General features: G+C 32.0%; 1 protein-coding gene across 1 annotated transcript in view; it reads right to left on the minus strand.

Annotated features, from left to right (window-relative positions):
• Positions 1-21,743, minus strand: part of LOC145326613 (rho GTPase-activating protein 26-like) — a 51,548-nt gene that overhangs the window by 17,746 nt on the left and 12,059 nt on the right. The window contains exons 7-13 of the mRNA XM_080169983.1: positions 20,106-20,181; positions 17,184-17,231; positions 16,681-16,744; positions 14,514-14,581; positions 10,423-10,480; positions 4,754-4,810; positions 3,392-3,447 (exon numbers count right to left, since the gene is read on the minus strand). Coding sequence (XP_080026109.1) covers positions 3,392-3,447; positions 4,754-4,810; positions 10,423-10,480; positions 14,514-14,581; positions 16,681-16,744; positions 17,184-17,231; positions 20,106-20,181 — 427 coding nt within the window. The remainder of the gene's footprint in view (positions 1-3,391; positions 3,448-4,753; positions 4,811-10,422; positions 10,481-14,513; positions 14,582-16,680; positions 16,745-17,183; positions 17,232-20,105; positions 20,182-21,743) is intronic.

Genomic DNA, 21,743 nt, shown 5'->3' on the forward strand with positions numbered 1-21,743 from the left:
AAATCTTAAAAATTTCACCATCCCTGCTCTAATTTTCATTGATTTCTTTCCTTAAAAATGCAAATATCCTTGTCTGAAATATAAATATTAACAATTGCACCATCCCTGCTCTAATTTTCATTGATTTCTTCACTTGTACATACAGATATCCTACTCTGAAATGTAATATTAACAATTGCACCATCCCAGCTCTAATTTTCGTGGATTTCTTCCCTTGTACATACAGAAATCCTTGTCTGAAATATAAATATTAACAATTGCACAATCCTTTATCTAATTTTCATTGATTTCTTTCCTTGCACATACAGATATATCCTTGCCTGAAATATAAATATTAAAAATTGCACCATCCCTGCTATAATTTTCATTAATTCTTCAATTGTATATACTGAAATCCTTGTCTGAAATATAAATATTAATAATTGCACTATCTTTGCTATAATTTTCATTATTTCTTCACTTGTACATACAGAAATCCTTGTCTGAAATATAAATATTAACAATTGCACAATCCTTTATCTAATTTTCTGGATTTCTTTCCTATTATATACAGATATCCTTGTCTCAAATGAAATATTAATAGTTGCACCATCCTTGCTCTAATTTTCGTGAATTTCTTCCCTATTACATACAAATATTCTAGTCTGAAATATAAATATTAATAATTGCAACAACACTGCTCAAATTTTTATTGATTTTTTAGATTCATGTTAAGATATAGCATCCAAGAAAATACTGTTGCCCTAAAAGAAATTGTTAAGTCTGCAAGCGTTTGAGAAGAACGAACATACAAACGGACGGACGATGTAAGTTGTAGAGTAGATGCACCGAAAAAGTTATGCTAACCATCTTCTTTTTTTGACAAAGGCAATAATTATTTGGCATAATCTGTGCATAAAAATGATCAATTATGGATTGGTTTGTAAAACAAGGGATTGGAGGATTTTTTTAAAAATAAGAAAAAGTTAGTCTCGGCTTTTTTCAGGGTTAGGATCTCGCTAACCACTGAACCGATATGGTTCTTCTTTACAGTGAAGCTACATATAGGTCAGGGGAAGGTTTTAACTATATTGGAGAATACGAGATAGAGAAACAGAATTAAAAATATGGGAGCGAGGTCCACTCCCCTTACCCCTCACCAACCTTATGTGCCCCTCGAGGAATATTGGGAGCGTATCCACTAGTATGATATTAAAGAACCTAATTTGAGGGGGTTGAGTTAACTATCCGCCATTTCTTGAATTACTACAGATTTTCAAGCAAGGCTGAGCATAATTACTTTTTACTTTATCTCAAAATCAGAAATAAGCATTGCCTGTTTTAGTATCAAAATTTTGTCAAATCTTGCCTTTTTATGGGGCTAGAAAATTCACAAGGATTTTTATACAAGGTTTTGAAATAAACAGGTTTATGAAATATTAGAGAGAGGAAACAATAAGTGATCTTCATGGATAAGCTCAATTGTGTTACAATACTCAATGATGATAAACTAAACTACACCTTAAAATTAGAATTATTGGTCAAAAACATTGACCCTGCTTGTATGGAAACAACCAATTAAAATTCATTAAGCAAACGAAAATTATGGCTTTCATGTTTTTATAACTTTATGTACCAGTGTAATTTACAGTCCAATGTCTTATCACTGGGGAACAATAGACCACCCTAAGGTTTTTTTACTGTTGGAAGGGGGGGGGGGGGCGGATGATATTGAATCATAATTGGCATATACCAAGTAACTGTGTCCAAGAATTTCCACCAATAATTTCCATTAACATAAAAAAGCAATTTTGTTGGTATAATTTGAAGGTTATGAATTTATCGTAATTCTTCTTTTAATTGTAACTTTTAGGCATATATTTCCTAAACTTTAGAAATGTAATCCTGGAAAATTTATAACAATTATGGCTTGATAGATGACAAGTTTAGGGCAGAAGGTTTGCAACCTGTGTAACTACAAAACAACAAACATTTTAGTAAACTTTTAATAAAACTATTAGCGGCTACGCATCTGGCATCTATGGGAAGGAAGGCATAAAATAGCAAAGCACGATCCAATGAAATAGCATAAAAACATCCCGACACCTATTTAAAGCTTTACTAAATAGGAAAAACGTAACATTTTCTGTTCAAAGAAAAAGACAAATCTACTTTTTATGTTAGACATATGGTCAAATCAAATATAAAAAAAGCAGAAGACGAAGAAAAACATTCTGACGTCATAAAAATGAGGGATGAGGAGAGGATGAGTGGGAAAGAAAACCCTTAAAAAAAGAGATGGATAATCCCTTATTTTTATGACGTCACATTGAGCGCCTTTCTTCGTTCTCTTATTGTGAGTATACTTTTTTCCGCTCATATTGAAAATATTATGCTGTTTTCACATAACACCTTGTTTGCATTATTTTGCATAGTGTCCATATTTGTATCCTAATTTTTTGGTTTAATAAGATGACAAACACGGTTGTCGTACAAAACTACAAGTTTTCTGAACGCTAGATAATCAGCCGCTATTTTTGACATGATTTGATTTTATCCTTATACTAAAGTAACAGGATGTCTGTGTGTTTGTTTGTACCGAAGGATCTCGCTAACCGCTGAACCGATTGGGTTCTCCTTAACAGGATAGCTTCTCATAGGTCTCGGGAAGGTTTATAACTATTTTGGGGGAGGGTACCACCACCCTCCCAAGAGAAATAATAAACAATCGAAATTGTTATTTTAAGTATAGAGACTCCTACTTAACATTGCGAGGTATCGTATAAAGAGAATCTTGCGCAACATATTGTAAAAACTTGAACGCAACAAAAAAAACCAAACATTTAAAGTGCCACTAGAGGCTTCTAGGGGGCGTAGCCGCTAGTGAAAAATATAGCTTTAAATTAACTCCATTCTTTGATTTAAGAACTCTTGATTGAAAGTCCTATTGTGGCTTTTTGGGCTTTATCTAATCCATTTCTAAGTAGAAAATATTGTATTATGCGGTTTTTTGGATAGATATTTTTGCTGGATTTCAAAATAACTGAGAATCGATGTTTTAAAAGTGGTTGTATTACGTAATTTCCACTCCCTAACAAGCTAATAAGGATTGAAGGTATTCGGTAACTTTATCTGCAATACAAATTAAAACAATGTATATCTGTTTGACTAGCTGTCAAGGCGAAGCTTTAGATCTCGCTATGGGAAGGTTTATAACTATTTTGCGGGCATTTACCACCACCCTCCTTGGAGAAATCACCCTAGAAAAATTTCCCACGTATTTTTTTGTACTTTTTCTTCCTAAAAATTAAATTTAAAGAGGAGTAGAATGTACTCCCCTACCCACTTCTATAGGCCTCTAGGGGCGTAACCGCCAAGGTGTGCGCTGCACATAAAAAAATATTTAACTTACCTTATATACATTTTGTTAAATTGTGCAGGGTCCTGCAGGTTTTTCGTCATTTTATCCTGAATAAACAAATATAATAAGTAACGAAGATAAAAATGTGTTTGTCCGTCGGTCGGTTATACGATATAATTACCATTTTTGTCCTATATTTTATTTAAGTTTACAAGAAATCGTTTTTGCTATAAGTTACCAACCCATAGCTATACTTGTACATATCACAAATGAATTTAATATTACTTGGATCATACACTAGTAGATTATCATTTTCTTAAAATAAAGTAACAGGATGTTTGTGTTTGTATGTTTGTACCGAAAGATCTCGCTAACCGCTGAACCGATCGGGTTCTCCTTAACACGGTAGCTTCTCATAGGTCCCGGGAAGGTTTATAACTATTTTGGGGGAGGGTACCACCACCCTCCCAAGAGAAGTCGCTCCTAGAAAAAAAATCCCTTCCTCCCCAAACAATTTTTTTTTTTCCTTTTTCTAAAATAAGAAATTGGGTTATCAAATTCGACTCCCCCCTTTTCAAGTGCCCCTAGAGGCCTCTAGGGGGCGTAGTCGCTAGTACTCTAATAAAGTGAAACATGTAGTTGGCTAAAACAACGATTCCTCTTCATACACCCACTTTACACAATCCCCCTTCCCACTGGATGAACTGACCAATAAATCATGTTCATGACTCCCATTTTTCCTTTGTCATAATATCCACGTATATTGTACATCCATTACTGCTCCACTTATTGACGTATTTTTCCTTTATAGGCTTACAATATTATTAGAAGACAGAAAAATATGTAATAATGAAAATTATTAATAGTATTAGGATTAGTGGTTTTATAAGCATTTTTTCTCAATGGAATAAAACAATATACAAAATAAGGATAAGTTTTCCAAAAGCGGCGAAGTTATCTATTCTTTTGCTTCCTTATCCTCCCCCCCCCCAAAAAAAAAAAAAAAAATATTGGAGCTTTCACAATTGAATCTTTATCTTTAAGTCCTAACTGTGCATGATGACAATTGTTTATAGGCCAGTGCACCTTTTTTACTTTTAGTATACATCTGAAGCGCCTGACATTGCAACAGCATGTATATTTATAATTTCTGGCTCTTGTATGCCACGGTGTAGACAATACTCGAACCCGACAACGTCCGACATTTCAAGCAAATGCAGCGGAAAGTTAATTAGTAGCTTTAAACACAAAATATATTCTTAACTTCTTTTACATTTTACATATCGCAAATAAACACGCAACCTTTGAATTGTCAAATCATTTCTGTAAACCCAAATATCTTCTCTCTGTTTTTCTAGCATTTATTTTTTAAAAATTTACAAGCGAAGCCAATCTATAAACTAGTCGGCTTACCTTCAAGCTACTGTATCGTTCCACTGTGTTGCTGTAATTGTCTCGTGCTCTTTTCACCCTACAGTTCTCATCATATCAACTTTTAATTAGATTTATGCTGGGGCTTTTGAAGAAAGCGTAAGAAAACAGGGATCTAAAAGGATAAGACGATGGCCAATAAATTGTTGTACATCCCCAATGATGCTATAATAAATAACCCCTTCTGTAGATTGCAAATAGTGGTTGAAACGTTTGGATACTCATCTTAATAAAACCACCAAAAAGATCTCAATAAAAGCCCCCAAAGTTGACAAGCCAACGAATTAGAAAACTTTGGGGACCAGAGCTGGATCTTTAAATCATTTTAGTGGTGATTTAAAGATCCAGCTCAGTGTAAAAAAAAGTAAGTTTGAGAATCTAGAATGAAGAATCATCAGAATTTTTAGGTTATGTAATCTGAGATTGCTCTCCAAAAACTGCTCTGAAGGTAAATTTATTTAAATTTAGTCCCTTTTACCATTACAAAGATGGGTATGAGGTAACTTCTTTTTGCTTGGGACAAGCCTATAGTAAGCAAAAAAAATGCTGTTTATATGCCTATCTTTAATATTGTTAGAATGTCTTATTGTATTCATGAGATCATGTGAGTCATAGTAATGGATGTATATAACATGGATTTAGCCTTTAACAATTGAAAATTGAGAACTATTTAGATGGATTCAGTATATTAGATACAATACTTAATCAAATGACTAATGGATGAATGTACAGAAACCCTCTATTTATAAAGTAGTTGTGTAACTTTAAATAACTTAATTATCATATTCTTTTAGAGTTAGATACTATTTTGATATTGATGTCTAATATATTTGTGCATTTTCTTAAAACAATTTCAGATCTATTTTATGACTAAAATTCTCTGTTAATCCAATATAAAAAGAATTTGATGGAAAAAATAATTCTTATTTTGTTACTTAAAGACAGAAGGATGGATTGATAAAATAGTGAACTAAGTACATAATGCTGTATCCATAAACTTTAAACATTAAATGTAAGATTTATTCCTATCTATTATGCAGATCTATGCAAATAACTTCATTATAAAGTCCATCAAAATTTGTTTTGAAAAATTTTATTTGGTTCCATTTTAAGTTTTATTAGAATCATTACAATCCAACAGTTTAGGAATCTAATAATTTTGCTGTAAAGTTGCAAAATATATGACGAAATTTTTTTTAGAAATTACTGAAGGAGTAGCTTACCATTTCAAGAAATGTGTATAATACAAAACATCTTGAAAACATGTAAAACAATTTCATTTTCAGCATGTTTTTAGCTTCAAAAAGTAGTTTCTATACTACCCAGTTTTAATTCAGGACTGAACTGCAGTTCATCCTTATTTTTTTTTGATCTGCTAGCTAACCAAAAGCATGAAAAGTAGAAAACTAAACTTTGTTTAATGACGTCCAAGCTTTTGGGAGGATATAATAAGGGGTTTAAAAGAATTTTCAACAATGTTGGGAGTGACTACATTACCACAAAATTTGTTTTTGGGTTTAGGAGGGGGGGGGGGGGGAGAGGTGACAACCCTGAAATTACAACAAGCCGCACTAAGTTACATCCAAAAAAAGCCACTGACTTTTTGTGATTTTTTCAAGAAACACTCGTATTTTAAGAAAATGTGGTCTGAAACACGTAAGATTTTGTAGTCAGATAATAGGAAAATTACAATTTCTAAATTTCTTCTTGTGAGTACATCAGGGAACATTAGTATGTAAATTTTACTGGTTCCCAAAGTTTTGAAAGCACGTTCTCTCATTCGTTGACTTTGCATTTTAAAATAATTATTGTTTGGTCAAACTTTTACACCAATGAATTTATGTTACACACAGGGTACTTTTGTTTATCATATGGGGGAGTATTTTAATTTATTGTCTTATCCCTTAAGTTCCCTGGAGTAGAGTGAGTAAGTAGGGCCTTCATCCTGGGGCTATTCTTAACATGCAATTGTATTGGGAATAACCTTAACAAATAAAATAGTCCCCATCCCCCTAAAAACTTGATAATCACAGGAGAATGAGCAATGATTATCAATCAATCAATATCATTTTCCTCCCCTAATATTTTAAAATGAAAATTTAACTAATAGAAATACTGATGTGTAATATTTTTTGTATCCTTTCACTGAATATGGAGAATAACTATTAAAAAAGCTAAAGAAAGAGACTACAATTCTTTTAGATAAGATTTTATAGAAGCTTGTTCTTGGTAAAGGTAAGCAAAATTATCATATTTTCTTTAGAAATGTATCTTTTTTGTATATTATCTTTGATGAATATTTGACAATATGCACAGAGATGCAAATATATGGAAACTGTCATCCATTTTGGATTGATGAAATATATTAAAACTAGCGGCTTCGCCCCTAGCCTCTAGGGGCTTTGCCCCAAGAAAAAAAATAATTTTCTGCACCAGCACCAGCAGCACCAGCTGCACCAGCTCCAGCAGCTGCACCAGCTGCACCAGCAGCACCAGGAGTATTTTTTTGGGGGGGGTAAATTTTCATTTTTGGGGGGGTTGGGGGTGTCCCACCCCCCAAGAAAATAGCTTAAAACCACCACAGGACCGATAGGTATATACCCTGAAGAGTAGAATCCAATCGGTTCAGTGGTTACCGAGATCTTAAGCTTCAGACGGACAGACGGACAGACGGACAGACAGACGGACAGACATCGTTCTACTTTGTATTATAGATATTATTCATTACAAATTTGGAGGGTGTTAAAAAGTTTGATTTGAACACAAAAGATATTTGCAGAGTGTGTCATAATTTTGCACAATGTAAATATTTTCAGCAAAAATAGAGATGTCAGACACAGAAATGATAACGTACATTCTTTAGGTCCATAATATAAGGACCTAAGGCAATCCAGGGTTTTTGAAAAGCGAAGCTTTTCTACAATGAGGGTTGGTTCGCAATGGATAGTATCGTTTCTTTCATCATTATAGAAATTGTCCCAACAATTTGACGTAGCAACTCTATAATCATTTTAGAAAGTTTGTAAGTTTCTATAGTTTTTTAATGTTTATTTCCAGGACGATAGACATTACTAAGCATAGGTTTAGATTATTTTTAAAAATCTCATAAAATTCAACAAATTATAAGAATCCTATTATTCCCTGCATTGATTTTAATCTACTAAAGGAGCAATATTCCACATCTTACTTTGATGACAATTATATATTTATCACCCATTGTCAAATACCTTAACCATCTTTAAATATTCATTATTCTATTTAGGTATATAAAGGAAACATTTTATATCTTCATAAGATCAAAGAAATAAAGATGTTCTTATTTGCATATTATATTCATTTTTTTCTAATTCATAAAAAATAACATGTTAAAATATCTATTTAATGTTTTTTGTTGAAAAATTATATATCTACCCACCACCTTTTTTCATGGTTCAGGGGTGTAATTGTGTTAGAAATGTTTTCCACTTACTCCCAAAGAACGTTTGTCTGTCTGCTAAGATCTAGTACTCGGCTGTACAGATAATTCCACAATTATTTTTTCTATTGGGTTGAGAGAGGTCTTAGGTTGTTTGGAAAGGTAGGACATCCTGAGAAAAAATCTTATTTTAATAAAAACCTGAAGAGTACATTCCCCCTCAGATAAAGCCCCTAGAGGCAAATTGAAAAGTGCATACCTAGTCTTTTAAAAAGAGAAACCCAGTTGTAATTTGTATTTGAAAGAAATGAATGTGTCATGACTCATTTCAAAATAGAAATTGGTTACTTGGGGGAAGTAGGAAAGGATACTCCTTAAGATAAAAATGTTATTTTGACCATTTTATGGATAGCTTTTTAACAAAATTAATATTACCACCTAACACCACATAACACCATTAGAAGATTAGTTTAAAACAAAATTTAAATGGCAGAAGTTCTCTTTACTATGGATCTAAAGAGATAAGACAATGGATGATCAAATGAAGTACATCCCCAATACTGTTAAATAAAATCACCCTTACTGTAGATTCAATAATGTTTGAAAAGTTACTTTTATTTTGAACTAACCAATAAACATTTAATAAATAACCAATGTTTTTACCAAACAAATAAAATGAAGTGTTTAAATTTTGGTAATAGTACAGTTTGAAGTCCAATGTCCACTCCCTTCCTGTATTTTTAACCAATTGTTTGAGGTTAGCAAAGCCACAAATCTTTTGAAACTCCTGTTTACTAAGAGATCTTTATCTAGAAACTATTCTAAAGAACTCATGTCAGATGTTTCTTCATTCAGGTTAAATCACTTTTTATTAGCAAAACACAGGGATCTAAAGCCAAAAGCTGATAAATTGATGTACATCCCCAATGATGATACACAAAATCACCCCTTCTGTATATTAAAATTAGTGGTTAAAAAATTTGCACACTCAACTTAAAAACAAACCAATCAAAATTCACTGAAGTCCCCAAATTGTTAAGCCAACGAATAAGAAACGTTATTAAAAAACTTTTGGGACTAGTGTAATAAACATTGTCTCTCTCTGGTTAATCAGCAAAACCCGATAGAATTTTTTTTGCAGTATTTAAAAAGAAAATGTTACTTTTTCTAAGATATATTTATCTTGAAGGGTGTTTTGAGCTACCCTCGCACAAAATATAAATTTGCCCTTAAAAGTATAATTTAATCGATCCAGTCGTACAGACAGACAAACTTAACTATTTTAGCTAAATTGTATGATAACCCCAAAGTTAGCCCCCGGATCAAACAAAAAAAAAAGAACATTCTTAGGTCTCAAAGGCTGAAGTTTGCAATTTTATTCAGATGCAAATTAGTAGGCAGGCATACACAGAGACTTGGCTCACTCATGGTTTTTGGTTGAAGTTCAGCTTTTATAATTCAAACTAAAGGAGAAATTTGTGTTTTATCAATACTGGGCGGACGTTTGTTTGAGTGTGTCTTTAGATTCTATTGGTTTGCATGTTTTAACTTTGAGCGAAGGTGGAAAACTATCAAGAGCATAAAATGGGTGAGGTCAGGTATCTTCAAAACTTAGATTAAGCGAGTATTGCATCTAAATAAGTCAACAATCAAGAATTTATGAAAGAGAACCTTTGATTGAATAACCTTGATTTATGCATGCATGGCATTTCAAGATGGACAATTCTCTATAGAAATGGGTTTTAGTGTGTGTGTGTGTGAGAGAGAGTGTATGCGTCATTTTTGGCGCCAATTTGATCTGTCAAAAGAGTTTTGCGGCATTCATGCGCACATGTGGCAACTATTCAATGGGATTTGAAAGCATGATTATTGCTATTTCATTCCAATGATCGGAGGACAAAATTAGAAGGGAATGCCAAAATTTGTTCTTTGATGATTTTTTAAGAATCTAACTTGACCAACAAAAATCACATAATAAATTCTCATTGGCTAGCGAAATTTCATAAGAAATTTCAGAAGTGTATCTCAAATAGGAGCATAGCATGTCACATTGATATTCTATTTTCCAATGCATTATGTACAGACAGGTCATTTGTTATAAAAAAATGCCTATTGATCATTCTCTCTATGCATTGCAGACTAACGCACAAATAGACAGGCTTAGTTAAAGAGTAACTTGACTACAAACAAATGTATTGCATATGATACAATACTGTTATAAGAGTTGATATAATTTCCTATTGTCCAAATCCAGGATATATTGTTCAAAATTATTCGCCTTGTTGAATCCAAGCCTGAAACACATATATTATATTTTTAAAAATTAACAAATAACAAAATAATAATCAGGGCGCGTAAGCTGATCGTCAGCCACGACTAAGCTTCAATCTTCAACCCGTATGGATGCTTTGAAAAAAAAAATTGAAAAGAAGGATTGTCATGTTTGGGTCAGTTTTAGATTACCAGCTGAAATTGTAGAAGATTTATTTCCCTGATTTTTACAGGCGACTGACGCACAGCTGCCGAGCCCTGATAATAATACAATAGTGACATCGCCCCCAAGAGGTAGTTATATCTTATATCCTTTTTTTAAAGAACACAATGACTTTATTTTTATGTTGATACAGTTACAGCAATAAAGAGAATATCTGCTAGATAGAATTACAATAATGAATATAAATAAATAAAACTGTTTAGAATTTATACAATGGTCTAGTAACAAGAATAATATCATCAATTAGTAGAAACGTCGAATCTTTAAACAAATACATATTACATATTAGCAGACGGGAAAAGTATCAAATCTAAATATGCAAATTAAAGTAAAAAAATAGAGGAAGCAGGGGTAAATAAATGTATGTTCACGGGGTTGGGACCCTGTGCCGACTTTCAATTTTGTCTTTAAATATCAGCCAATAGCATCGGAAATATTAAAACAGCCAAGTCGCTACTGTTTTAACTGTTTTACACTTTGTATATACACTACAAAAGTGCAAAAACAATTTTGCTAACAGATGAAAAAGGTCCCCATAACTAGAACCAGGTAGTTTTCTTGGCTATACATCTATACTTTTATACTAACAAACTTAGCGACGGATAAAGTAGATGCCAATGTTTAAGTGACAATAAATAAGTAATTCGGCTGTCTATATTTACAAGAATTAAGAATATCAGAAACATAGAATAAGGAGGAATAGAAATGGAACTTGACTTGCGCAGTAAAGACAATAATGCTAAAGTACAAAACACAATGACTAGTTGGACAAAATTTAAAAAGTTTAATTTGTATCAAAACCTAATAGATACTGTTTAACATTTTGTTTTATGTAGTGTTTTGTAGGTTTAGTCTTTGGATTAAATAAATATCATTTTCAGTGGATAGCAGGTACTCTTTAACCCTTTACTGTCAGGCCCCTTGCTGCACCTTAATCAGTTGGGGTAATGAATTTCCGACCTTTATAAATATCAAAATATAAATTTCAGGGGCCACAGCTGTACTTGGCAGCTGCCAGTCGCAGCAGTCGGCAGGAAAACGGCGGCGGATCTTTATGAAATTTTAATACGTTATGAAGACATGTAAGAAAAGCTTAAGTTTAAAATTTGAAGTCTAAGCCAAAAATTGTGGCCACAGGAGCCTTTTTAAGATTTCTGGAGACCTGGAGGATCAGGACCTGCAGGATCATACCTGGAATCTGAAAGTGACTTAAACACCTGTATTTAATATAAGGATGTTCTACTAGAGGATATTTTTGTATTTTGGTATGATAAAATGCTTTGTTTCAGTCAAAAAAATATTTTTGCTCTTTACCCGGATGACCCTGCCAGGTTTGATGGCATCCTGTGCCCGCCAGGATGGAGATAATCAATAATTCCAACTCTCAGTTATGTGTCATACCCATACTTAAAAAGTCACACAGTTTAGGCTCTTTATCTTTCACACACAGAAAATGAGATTGAAAAAACAGCCCCTCCCCCCTGATGGTTAAGGGTTAACCCTTAAATACATTGTTGTCATACTGAGAAAGCCACCACTGAAACACACCTCATATGGAAGTGGTTCCATCATTTGATGCTTGGTCGTTTTAGACAAAGATGAAAAGTTACTTGTTACTGTACACCTTGTTTTGATAAGTATGATTGACCAAATTTTTGATTTTCAAGGGTCAGCCGAATAGGTACAACCCCTCCCCCCCCCTCCCCTAACTCAAGTTCATGTATGGATGTAGTTGCTAGTATGTATAATCAGCTGTTTGAAAACAGCATAGGAGCAAAACCTATCATATAAATGCTGAGACCAATAATTTTGGTACATTTTTGAAAAGTAAGTTGCTTACTAAATTAAATTTTTTAAGGCTTTGCACATAAAATTCAATTTTAATCCATTGTGAATAGGGTAAAGAAAGCTGGATACACGGCTACATGGCTTTTAGTAAATTATTGCAAAAGAAATTTATTTTGAATATTTTTTCAGAATAATTATTTAAATCATGTGATTTACTAACAGCCTTATAGCCATTTTGGTCTTTCAAATGTTCCAATTTCATTTCAGGCTAGCCAGGCAGAATCTTCTACCTGGATTCTATTCTATACTTTATCTTCTTTGATCAGAAATAAAAACAAAAAGACAGACGGACAATTTTCATTATAAAGTGGCTTAGCTACTAAAAACATATCAAATAGAAAGATATAATGTTGTAAGTCATTGGCTTTACTGAAACATAACCTAAAATAAATATATCGACTGCCTTTCAAAGCAACAACAAAAAATTAAATAGCAATATCAGAATTGCTATAAACTTGTTATTATCAGAATAAAAAACAAGGATGAAATCATCCGTAACTAGCGAAACATGATAAAATAATGGATGGACAAAGGGCAAAGTAAGTTACGAAACAGCTGTTAAGTGGTCATTAAAAAGAGCGGAAGAAAAAAGAAACCTATTTATGTAACATGACCGACGGACTAACGGATCAAGTAAATTATATGCATACAGCATGCGTCAGCCCAAGCTTCAGCTCAGAAAAATCGACCTTTTAATTTAAAAAATCCGAAAGAAATCTGACATATTATTATGGCATACCCTCTTTTCAAAAATATTTCACAGCATCGAAACGGGTGTAGATTTGAGGCTTTGTTGTGGCTGACGCGCGGCTGCCGAGCCATGCGCATTGGTATAAGAAATATTCACATATGACAAATTTTTTTGCTATTTAAAATGAACATTTAGCAAATATATCATGATCTGTAAATACAAAACTTAACTTATATAATAGATTTATACGAGAAGCTTAAAAACAAAAAAAGACTATTTTCAGGAATTTTCTTAATCAATAATAACTTGTTTATTTAAAGTCTTATTATTAGAAACACAGTAATATTTAATTATCGCATCGCATTATAGACAGCTTTTCGCGTTTTTAAAATGAAAAAATTATAAGATTAAAACCAGTTTTGTTAGACTAACAAAACTTGTATCAATTTTATAATTTTTGATTTAATATTTTAATACGATGCTTTACATAATTTTTCAGTGGCTGAGAACCAGTTCTAATCCAGCGGATATTAATCGGTTTCGAATCCATATCGGATTTTTTAGCGACCTTTCGGTAATTGTCGATCGAACTGTCTTACAATAGACCATTAATTGGACAGATGGAAACACTTAAGCTAGTTATAAGGTAGTTTCGCTAGTTATAACCTAGTTCTAGTGTAGTTTCGCTAGTTATTAAAATGATTATTGCGGGATTGAATAACAACCGATATAAACAAACACAATTTTTTTGTTTATTCTTGCTTAAAAACAAAGATAAAGCGTTTATTGCTACTGAAATGAATATCTTTAATTAATAAAAATATTCATTTTTATAGTTCCAGTCCTAAAAGTATTTTTTTAAACAATTCATAAACATTATTTAAATATTTCAGAGATATTTTTCTTTAGTTTGTTGAGTGACTTAGAGTATCCAGATAGAAATGATTATCCACTGGACAAATTGGTCTATAATTTTAAAGGCAGGATTTTTGAGTTAATAAAATGAGTTCTAGAATATTTTTTCAATCAAAAAAGGGAATTTGAAGAAGTATTTATGTATTCTAATTGTAAATGGTTATTTTGTTCTAAAGATGGGTATATGGTCCTTTGAATAAAAAAAAAGTAACTAGCATGCCAAGGACCTAAAACAGCTTCTTTCTTACTTTTAAATATCATTTAGGTATTTGTGTCTAAACATTAACTACAATTCCTACGTCAAATTTGTCCATATATATCAAAGCATAAACAATCTGTTCAAGAACAGTAAACCGTAATACAGTAAATAAATGTTTACCTGTAATAGTCCAGCCAACTTTGGGTGAACTTCAGCAAAATTTCTACAAACTCAAACTTCTTCTTTTCCTGAAAAAAATATTAAAAACATTTAAAATAGAAAATCCAATCAAACTCAGAAATTTAAAGGGATAAGATGAAACACAAAATTACCCTTCTGTAGATTACAATTAGTAGTTGAAACGTTTGGACACTCAACTTAATAAACCAACTAATCAAAATCCCCAAAGTTGTTAAGCCAACGAATAAGAAAACGTTATAATAAACCTTTGAGGACTAGAGTAACAAATAGCCCAATGTCCACTCCTTCCCTGAATTGAATTTAATTAAAGAAAAGTAGTGATTTTAGAAAACTAGCATCTCAACTAAAAAAAATCAATCCATTAAACTAAAAAAAAAATTTATTGAGCCAAACATGCATAAAATTCATGTTCATTTGCTATATTCTGACTTTTAGTTTATTTTAAGAAATCATAGTGGTTTTAAAAAATGAAAAAAAACATATTCAAACAATCAGACAATTTAATTTGCTTACAATTGTAACGTTATGACACCCATACCCTAATTATAGAAAAACTTTTTTTTATAAAAATAGGCGACTGATGATAATAGTTATTTCTCGTATCGTATTATAAACGGCTTTCCGCGGATATAGAATGTACAATTATAAGATTAAAACTAGTTTTTTTAGCCCCGAGGTGCCGGAGGCACCGGCTAAAAAAACTGGTTTTAATCTTATGATTGTACATTTCTATATTCGTAGAAAACTGAATATAATACGATGCTAGACATAGTTTTTTCGTATTCATGAGAACCGGTTCCTATCCACCGGATTCAAATGAATACGAGAAAAGACATTATGTTAGAAAATGAGAAAGGTCAAATAGAAATCATTAAAAATGTTTTCTTATGCAGAAGAATTGGGGTTCAGTGTTTATGCGAAAGTAAAGATTTTCTTCATTCCAATTTATATGTATACAAACTTTATAATGTTTAGTAGGAGAGAGAGTACCCAACGTTTTTTAATAACGATTTCTTATTCGTTGGCTTAACAACTTTAGGGACTTCTATTAAATTTTACTTTATTAGCTCATTAAGTTGAGTGTCAAAACGGTTCAACGTCGAATTGTAATCTACAGAAGGGGTAATATGTGTATCATCATTTAGGATGTACATCAATGTATCGGCCTTTGTCTTATCCCTTTAGATCCCTGCATAATGTTGTTGTTTTGCAACTACACTGCTATGTTTTGTCTCGCCTAGCTTTGATTACAAAATACACGAAACAAAATTAAACATGAAACAGTTGTGGGGCTGACAACATTACTCTTCTCCTCATTACCCCCCACCCTACCCCTCCTCTTTACTTTGAAAATAGAAGGGAGGTATTAATTTTGTAGCTTTTAACACTTTGGGGATTTACTTACTGGTAATGTTTTTTTTTAATGCCATTGTCTAGTCATTAAATATAGAGTGTACAAGACGTACCGGACGGACGAATGGCCGACAGACAAACTTTTGGGGACCATAGTTTTAGATGTCCCAAGGGCCATGCAAATGACGAGAAAGCATTGATTTTATTTATTGATGAAGAAGTGAAACCTATATGACTTTTTTCAAAAGGGCAAAAAAAGTCAGATTTTTTCACTTTTCACTTTTAATATGCAAAACTAGAGGGTTCAAATAGAAAAAATATACTTTATTATATAATTAAGAGAAGAAAATTATATTTATTTACCCATCTGGTAAGCGCATCTGTATAATAATTTTAATAAAATAAAACAAAACACAGAAGAAAGGGCAAGTTCATATTATTTTAGTCGCCTAGATACTCAATAAGGCCTACCTCTCCAAATGGTATGAATCTAAAAGATTGGTACCAAAAGTTTTTAAAAAGTTTCAAAGACTTTGGAGATTTGATTGTTAATAAAAACCAACAGTGTCCAAGCTCTTCCAATAAAAAAATTTAACTTTTAACTTTTTTTTTTAAATTAAAAAAAATTCTAAGAGGCTAATACCAATTTTATACTTTTCTTTTTAAATCTAAAGTTAAAAAGTTGGGTTATCAAATTTAACTCCCCCCTCCCTAAGTGACCCTAAAGGCCTCTAGGGGCGTATCTGCTAGTATCTTGATATAATAACAACATAAAAAAGGTGTAGAATCCTACCTGGATCAAATGAAGATTGTAGACATAGTCCAGGGAACTGGAATTTAAATTCTTTTGTTCACACCTAAACAGAAAAATTCTGTATATAATGAAAATAAGATGATAATCCTAATACGAAAGTACCAGAATAGCTGTATTTTTGTTTGTTTGAAAGTCTATCTTTATGTCTGTAGCTTAGACTACTGCTTGACCGATATGGTTTTCCTTTCTTATAGGTCCTGGAAAGTTTATAACTATTTTTGGGCAGAAAAACCTACTTCCCCCCCCCACCCACACCCAAGAGAAATACCCTCTAAAATGATATTTATTTTTTGATACTAAAATTAAAAATAGGGGGTCGACCCCCCCCCCCTCTCCCACCTTCCACCAAGTAAAGAAGCATAATTTTATAGAAATAAATTATACATTTAACATATTTCTGAAATGGACTGACTGTATAATACTCCGAGGTATATTTTTTATCCTTTGTGGAGATGCTATGCTGCTGAATTAAATTATCTGACCTGACAGATTCTGACAACTCGGATAAGCTCTCCTCTTTTCTGTGGCTCCTAAAATATAAATACTAGCTTTAGTACAAGCTGAGTAAATCCTATTTATCCTCTATCGTTTGACAAAAATACGAAGAAAGTGAATTATAGAGTAGCTTCTCTATTAATAATTACACCTTATGGTATTATGTTCTAAATAATTCCTTATTGGAAGACATGATTTTTCTTTACGGTTAAAAAAATAGTGGATTCAGAGCCGATCAAAAAGCTAGTTAAAGCTTTAATTGGCTCAGAGATCTAAATGTACAAAAAAAACTTTTCTACTTTATATTATAGTATAATGTTTTAGGTAAACGATGTAAAAATTGTATTTTTAATAAAATTACTATTAATTTAACCCATTACTAATTTTGTTTTGAAAAAGTTTAGCTCAAAGCTAAGCAATAATGGATATAGGATATACCAGGATATATTGACAGGGGAAAATTCATCGTCAAATATGTTAATATGGACCTCATTTATTGGTCATTTAATTAATCCAGTAGGAGGGGAGGGGATGGGGATAAGGGGGTGGATGGGGGGTATTGTTATTTAGCCAGTTATCTTACAGTAAATGAAAATCTGGTTCAACATCCAGGTAATAATATATAAATTAAGCTAAGCAATGTGTATGTATATTAATAAACGACTACGTTTAGACTGCAATCAAATGTTTATTTTTGAAACATAACATTCTATAGTGGTAAACCCCTAGATGCTTCTAAGGATACTTCAGGAAGGGTAGTCGACCCTTATTTCAAGTTAAAAAAGGTACGATTTCTTTTGAGAGGGTGGGTGCAGGTACCCACCCCAAAAATACTAATAACCCCTCTCTGGTCCACAAGGAAAACAAATCTAAAATGTATCACTTAAAATTATTAGAACTTATTATGTTTAGCTGCTGCCGAGCCCTGATTATAATTTGCATAATTTTTGTATAATTAAATTGTAGTGTGGCACTAATCATAAAGCACACCGCGACAGGGATCTTAAGGGATAAGACAATGGACAATAAATTGCTGTACATCCCAAATGATGAAAAATAAAATTATCCCTTAAGCACCACCTACAAGTTTTGAAAAAGCCAATCAAAATGCAATAAAAGTAAATAGTAAACGAATAAGATAATGTTCTTAAACATGTGTAATTTACAGTACAAAGTCCCCTCCCTACCTCCCTTACATTGCGGCCATATAACAAAATGTCTACATGCCAAAAATCTGGATTTTGCACGGATTGTGTGTTTTTAAAAAAATGTTTATTGAGTATAGGTGAGATTTTCGAAGAAATATTAATATGCATAGGGGGGGGGAGGGGAATTGTTTGCTTCTAGGGGCGATTTATTTTGATGTGGTAGTGGTACCTATTACCTAAAAACCTTTCCAGGACCAATGAAAAGCTACATTGTAAAGGAAAACCATACCAGTTCATCAGATACAAACAGAGAAAAAGATCTGTTTACTTTATTATAAAAATTGCTTCGTTATTGCTCTTTTGATTATACTTGTCCTTGTTAATAGTTGAGAGTACCAAATTATTATCTAGAGATATGTAGAATCATATACATACTATTGACTGCAAGTGTATCATATGTTCAACTTCTATATCATGAAAATATAAAATATTAACTAGAAGACACCCTTAGAAAATATATTTTACTTTCAAAAGATTAAAAAAAACACTATAATGAAAGTAGCTACACTTCAAGTATTATTAGCGGCTAGGCCTCTAGAGGCCTCTAAGGAACTTCAGTGAAAAGGGGGAGGAAAAGTCGTCCACCTTTACGAGAAAGAAAACATTTTTAGGGGAGTGTAGGACTTCTAGGGGCGATTTCTCTTTGAATGGTGAAGGTGAACTTTCCTAACAAAGCATGTAATAACCTTCCCTATACCTATAGTAAGCTTCACTGTAAATAAGGAACCATATCAGTTCAGGAATTTGCGAGGTCCTTCCCAACATACAGACGTCATTTTATATGAAAATAAACAAGCTTTGCTAACAAAAATATTTAAAACAACATACAAAATTGAAATTCTCATATAATATCAGAAGAAATGGAAGGGGTATAAATGGCAGGTGTTCCATCCTATTTTAGACTTGCTTACTCAACACTCGCCTTGTATTGCATGTTTGCAGATTTAACTATCTGCACTGAATTTTAATTTCTTACACAAATTAGCAAGGTCGACACAACACTGTCGAATTGGATATGGTATTGATATCATATTACAATGTTTTATGTCGATTTTATTATTCGTAGAAAGTTGTCTATAATACGATACATGATTTTTCACTATTGCTCAGTACCGGTTCTAATCCATCAGATATTAATTTGTGTCAAAGCCGTACTGGAAAAATGGCTATGGCTGACATATCAAAATGCCGCATTTTATGTTGATTTTTATAGGTTTGAAAGTGGTCATCGCTGTCATTTGTCGACAGTATGTTTTCACAAAGACATTATAACTACAAAAATGAAATCAATATTCAAATCAAAACATACATACTGGCAAACCAATAGAAGCTTAGAACACGATTTGGGTATTAAAATGATATATACATATATACAAAATATGACTATGATTATAAATGAATATAAAGAAGTAAGGTTTTTCTGTATGCAGCTTAAGATTTCGAGAAAACTACTGAACCGATATAGTTCTTTATTTTTACATGTGTCTTAGGATGGTTTTAGGCGTTATTCTTTTTTAGATTTTAGTATTAGGTTGGTTTTAAACTGTTTTCTGTCTCTCCCTACCATTTATAACCTCTTGATGCTAATTTAATCCTGTATTGGAAAAACATCAAACTATTATGCAAAAGAAACCAATTCGGTCCTGACCAATCAGACAGACAGACAAACATCCTACAACTATAAAATGTAAAATATCCTACCTTACATATCTGTCCTGTGCGTCACACAGTTTCTTAGAAGCTTTGTCAAAAGATTTCTTAGACTGTTTCACATTATCTGAAATAATTATATTAGGTGATTCAAATAACAATTAGACATACAATATAGGTTACAGGGAGGGAAGGTACATTAGACTGAAATTAAAGCAATTCAGAATTTTTGTCTAATCTTGATAGGTTGGTACAAATTTGGAGTAAATAAAATTTTATTCTTCACAAAGGTAATTTTGTTATAAATTTTTTTCATAATTATTTCGTAAATAAAATGATGTATTGGGGATTAAAAGCATTGATATTAATGTTCGTACACTTCTAAATAGTAGCAGACAATCAAAATTTTAAAAAACTACCCAAAGTTTTTAAAGCCTAAGTAAAGAGCAAAATTTTCAATTTCCCCTCCCTCCCAGAAAATGAATCATTTAACATTAAAAATGTAAATAGGTTTACTGTAGATAAAAATAAAATAACGTAACTGTGTTTTCTAACCTAGAACTAAAAACTAAACTAAACTAATGCAATCCTGAAAAAATAGTGTTTATATAGACATACAGATAATAAAATACAGTGTGGTTTTTTTTATGAGAACTTTTTTGAAAGCAATTTTACCCCCACTTATAGTCATCAGAATTTAATGATTAATGGCTTATTTTCTTCGTTTTTAATGCAATTATTAGAACATTAAAAAAATATTACCGTTTTTGTTTAAAAAGTACAGTAAAATGTAAAATTCAAAACTTAGGTGTCAACATCTAAAAATGGTTTTAGCGCATTTTTCTTAAGTTCAAATCTTCTACCTTTTGCAAGAATGGCTGCAAAACGCTTCAAAGTTGAGATCTATAGCTAAAAATTGATACAGATACTATTGGGGACATGTACTAGAATATATCAAAGTTTGCAGGTCATATCTCAATCAGGGAGGGAGTACTGGCCCCCCAAAGTTGACTACTGAAAATCCAATTTTTTTCTTGCAAAGATTTGATCATATGAAAAATGCGTCAAAATCATTTTGATGTTGTCACCTAAGTTTTGAATTTTAGATTTTTCTGTACTTTTTAATTAAAAACTAAATTTTTTTTTTAATGTTCTATTAATTGCATTAAAAAATGAAGAAATATGCCATTAATCATTAAATTCTGATAACTATAGGTGGGGTAAAATTGCTTTCAAAAAAGTTCTCATAAAAAAACACACTGTAATTAACCAAAAAAGTATTTTCCTATTTATATAAAAAAATATGCCTATAAGATTACAAACAACTAACCCTATCACTTTGTTTAGAAGTCTGTTTATGTGCCAAGGCATTTCAATTTAGCCAACAATTTAATTCATTTAATTTGTAGAAACCACTAAAATCTCTAACCCCATCTGTATACAGATTTGTGTGTATCTTCACTTCCACCTATTGAAAAATCATCAAATTGTTTCATATTCGAAATAAGAATGACAACATTCATAAAAGCGAAGCTCTAAATTCAGTATGTAGAACAATATAGAGTGTGAGAACTTAATGAGCAGAATATGAGCAAAATTGCATAAATACCTGATACTATTTCTGGGCATTTTTGGGACTTCATTATAAGTACGAAATGTTTTCATATTACGAAATATTATATCTCGTTG

This window comes from Acartia tonsa, chromosome 8 (assembly GCF_053477335.1).
Source record: "Acartia tonsa isolate MP-2025a chromosome 8, ASM5347733v1, whole genome shotgun sequence".
Lineage (NCBI taxonomy): Eukaryota > Metazoa > Arthropoda > Copepoda > Calanoida > Acartiidae > Acartia > Acartia tonsa.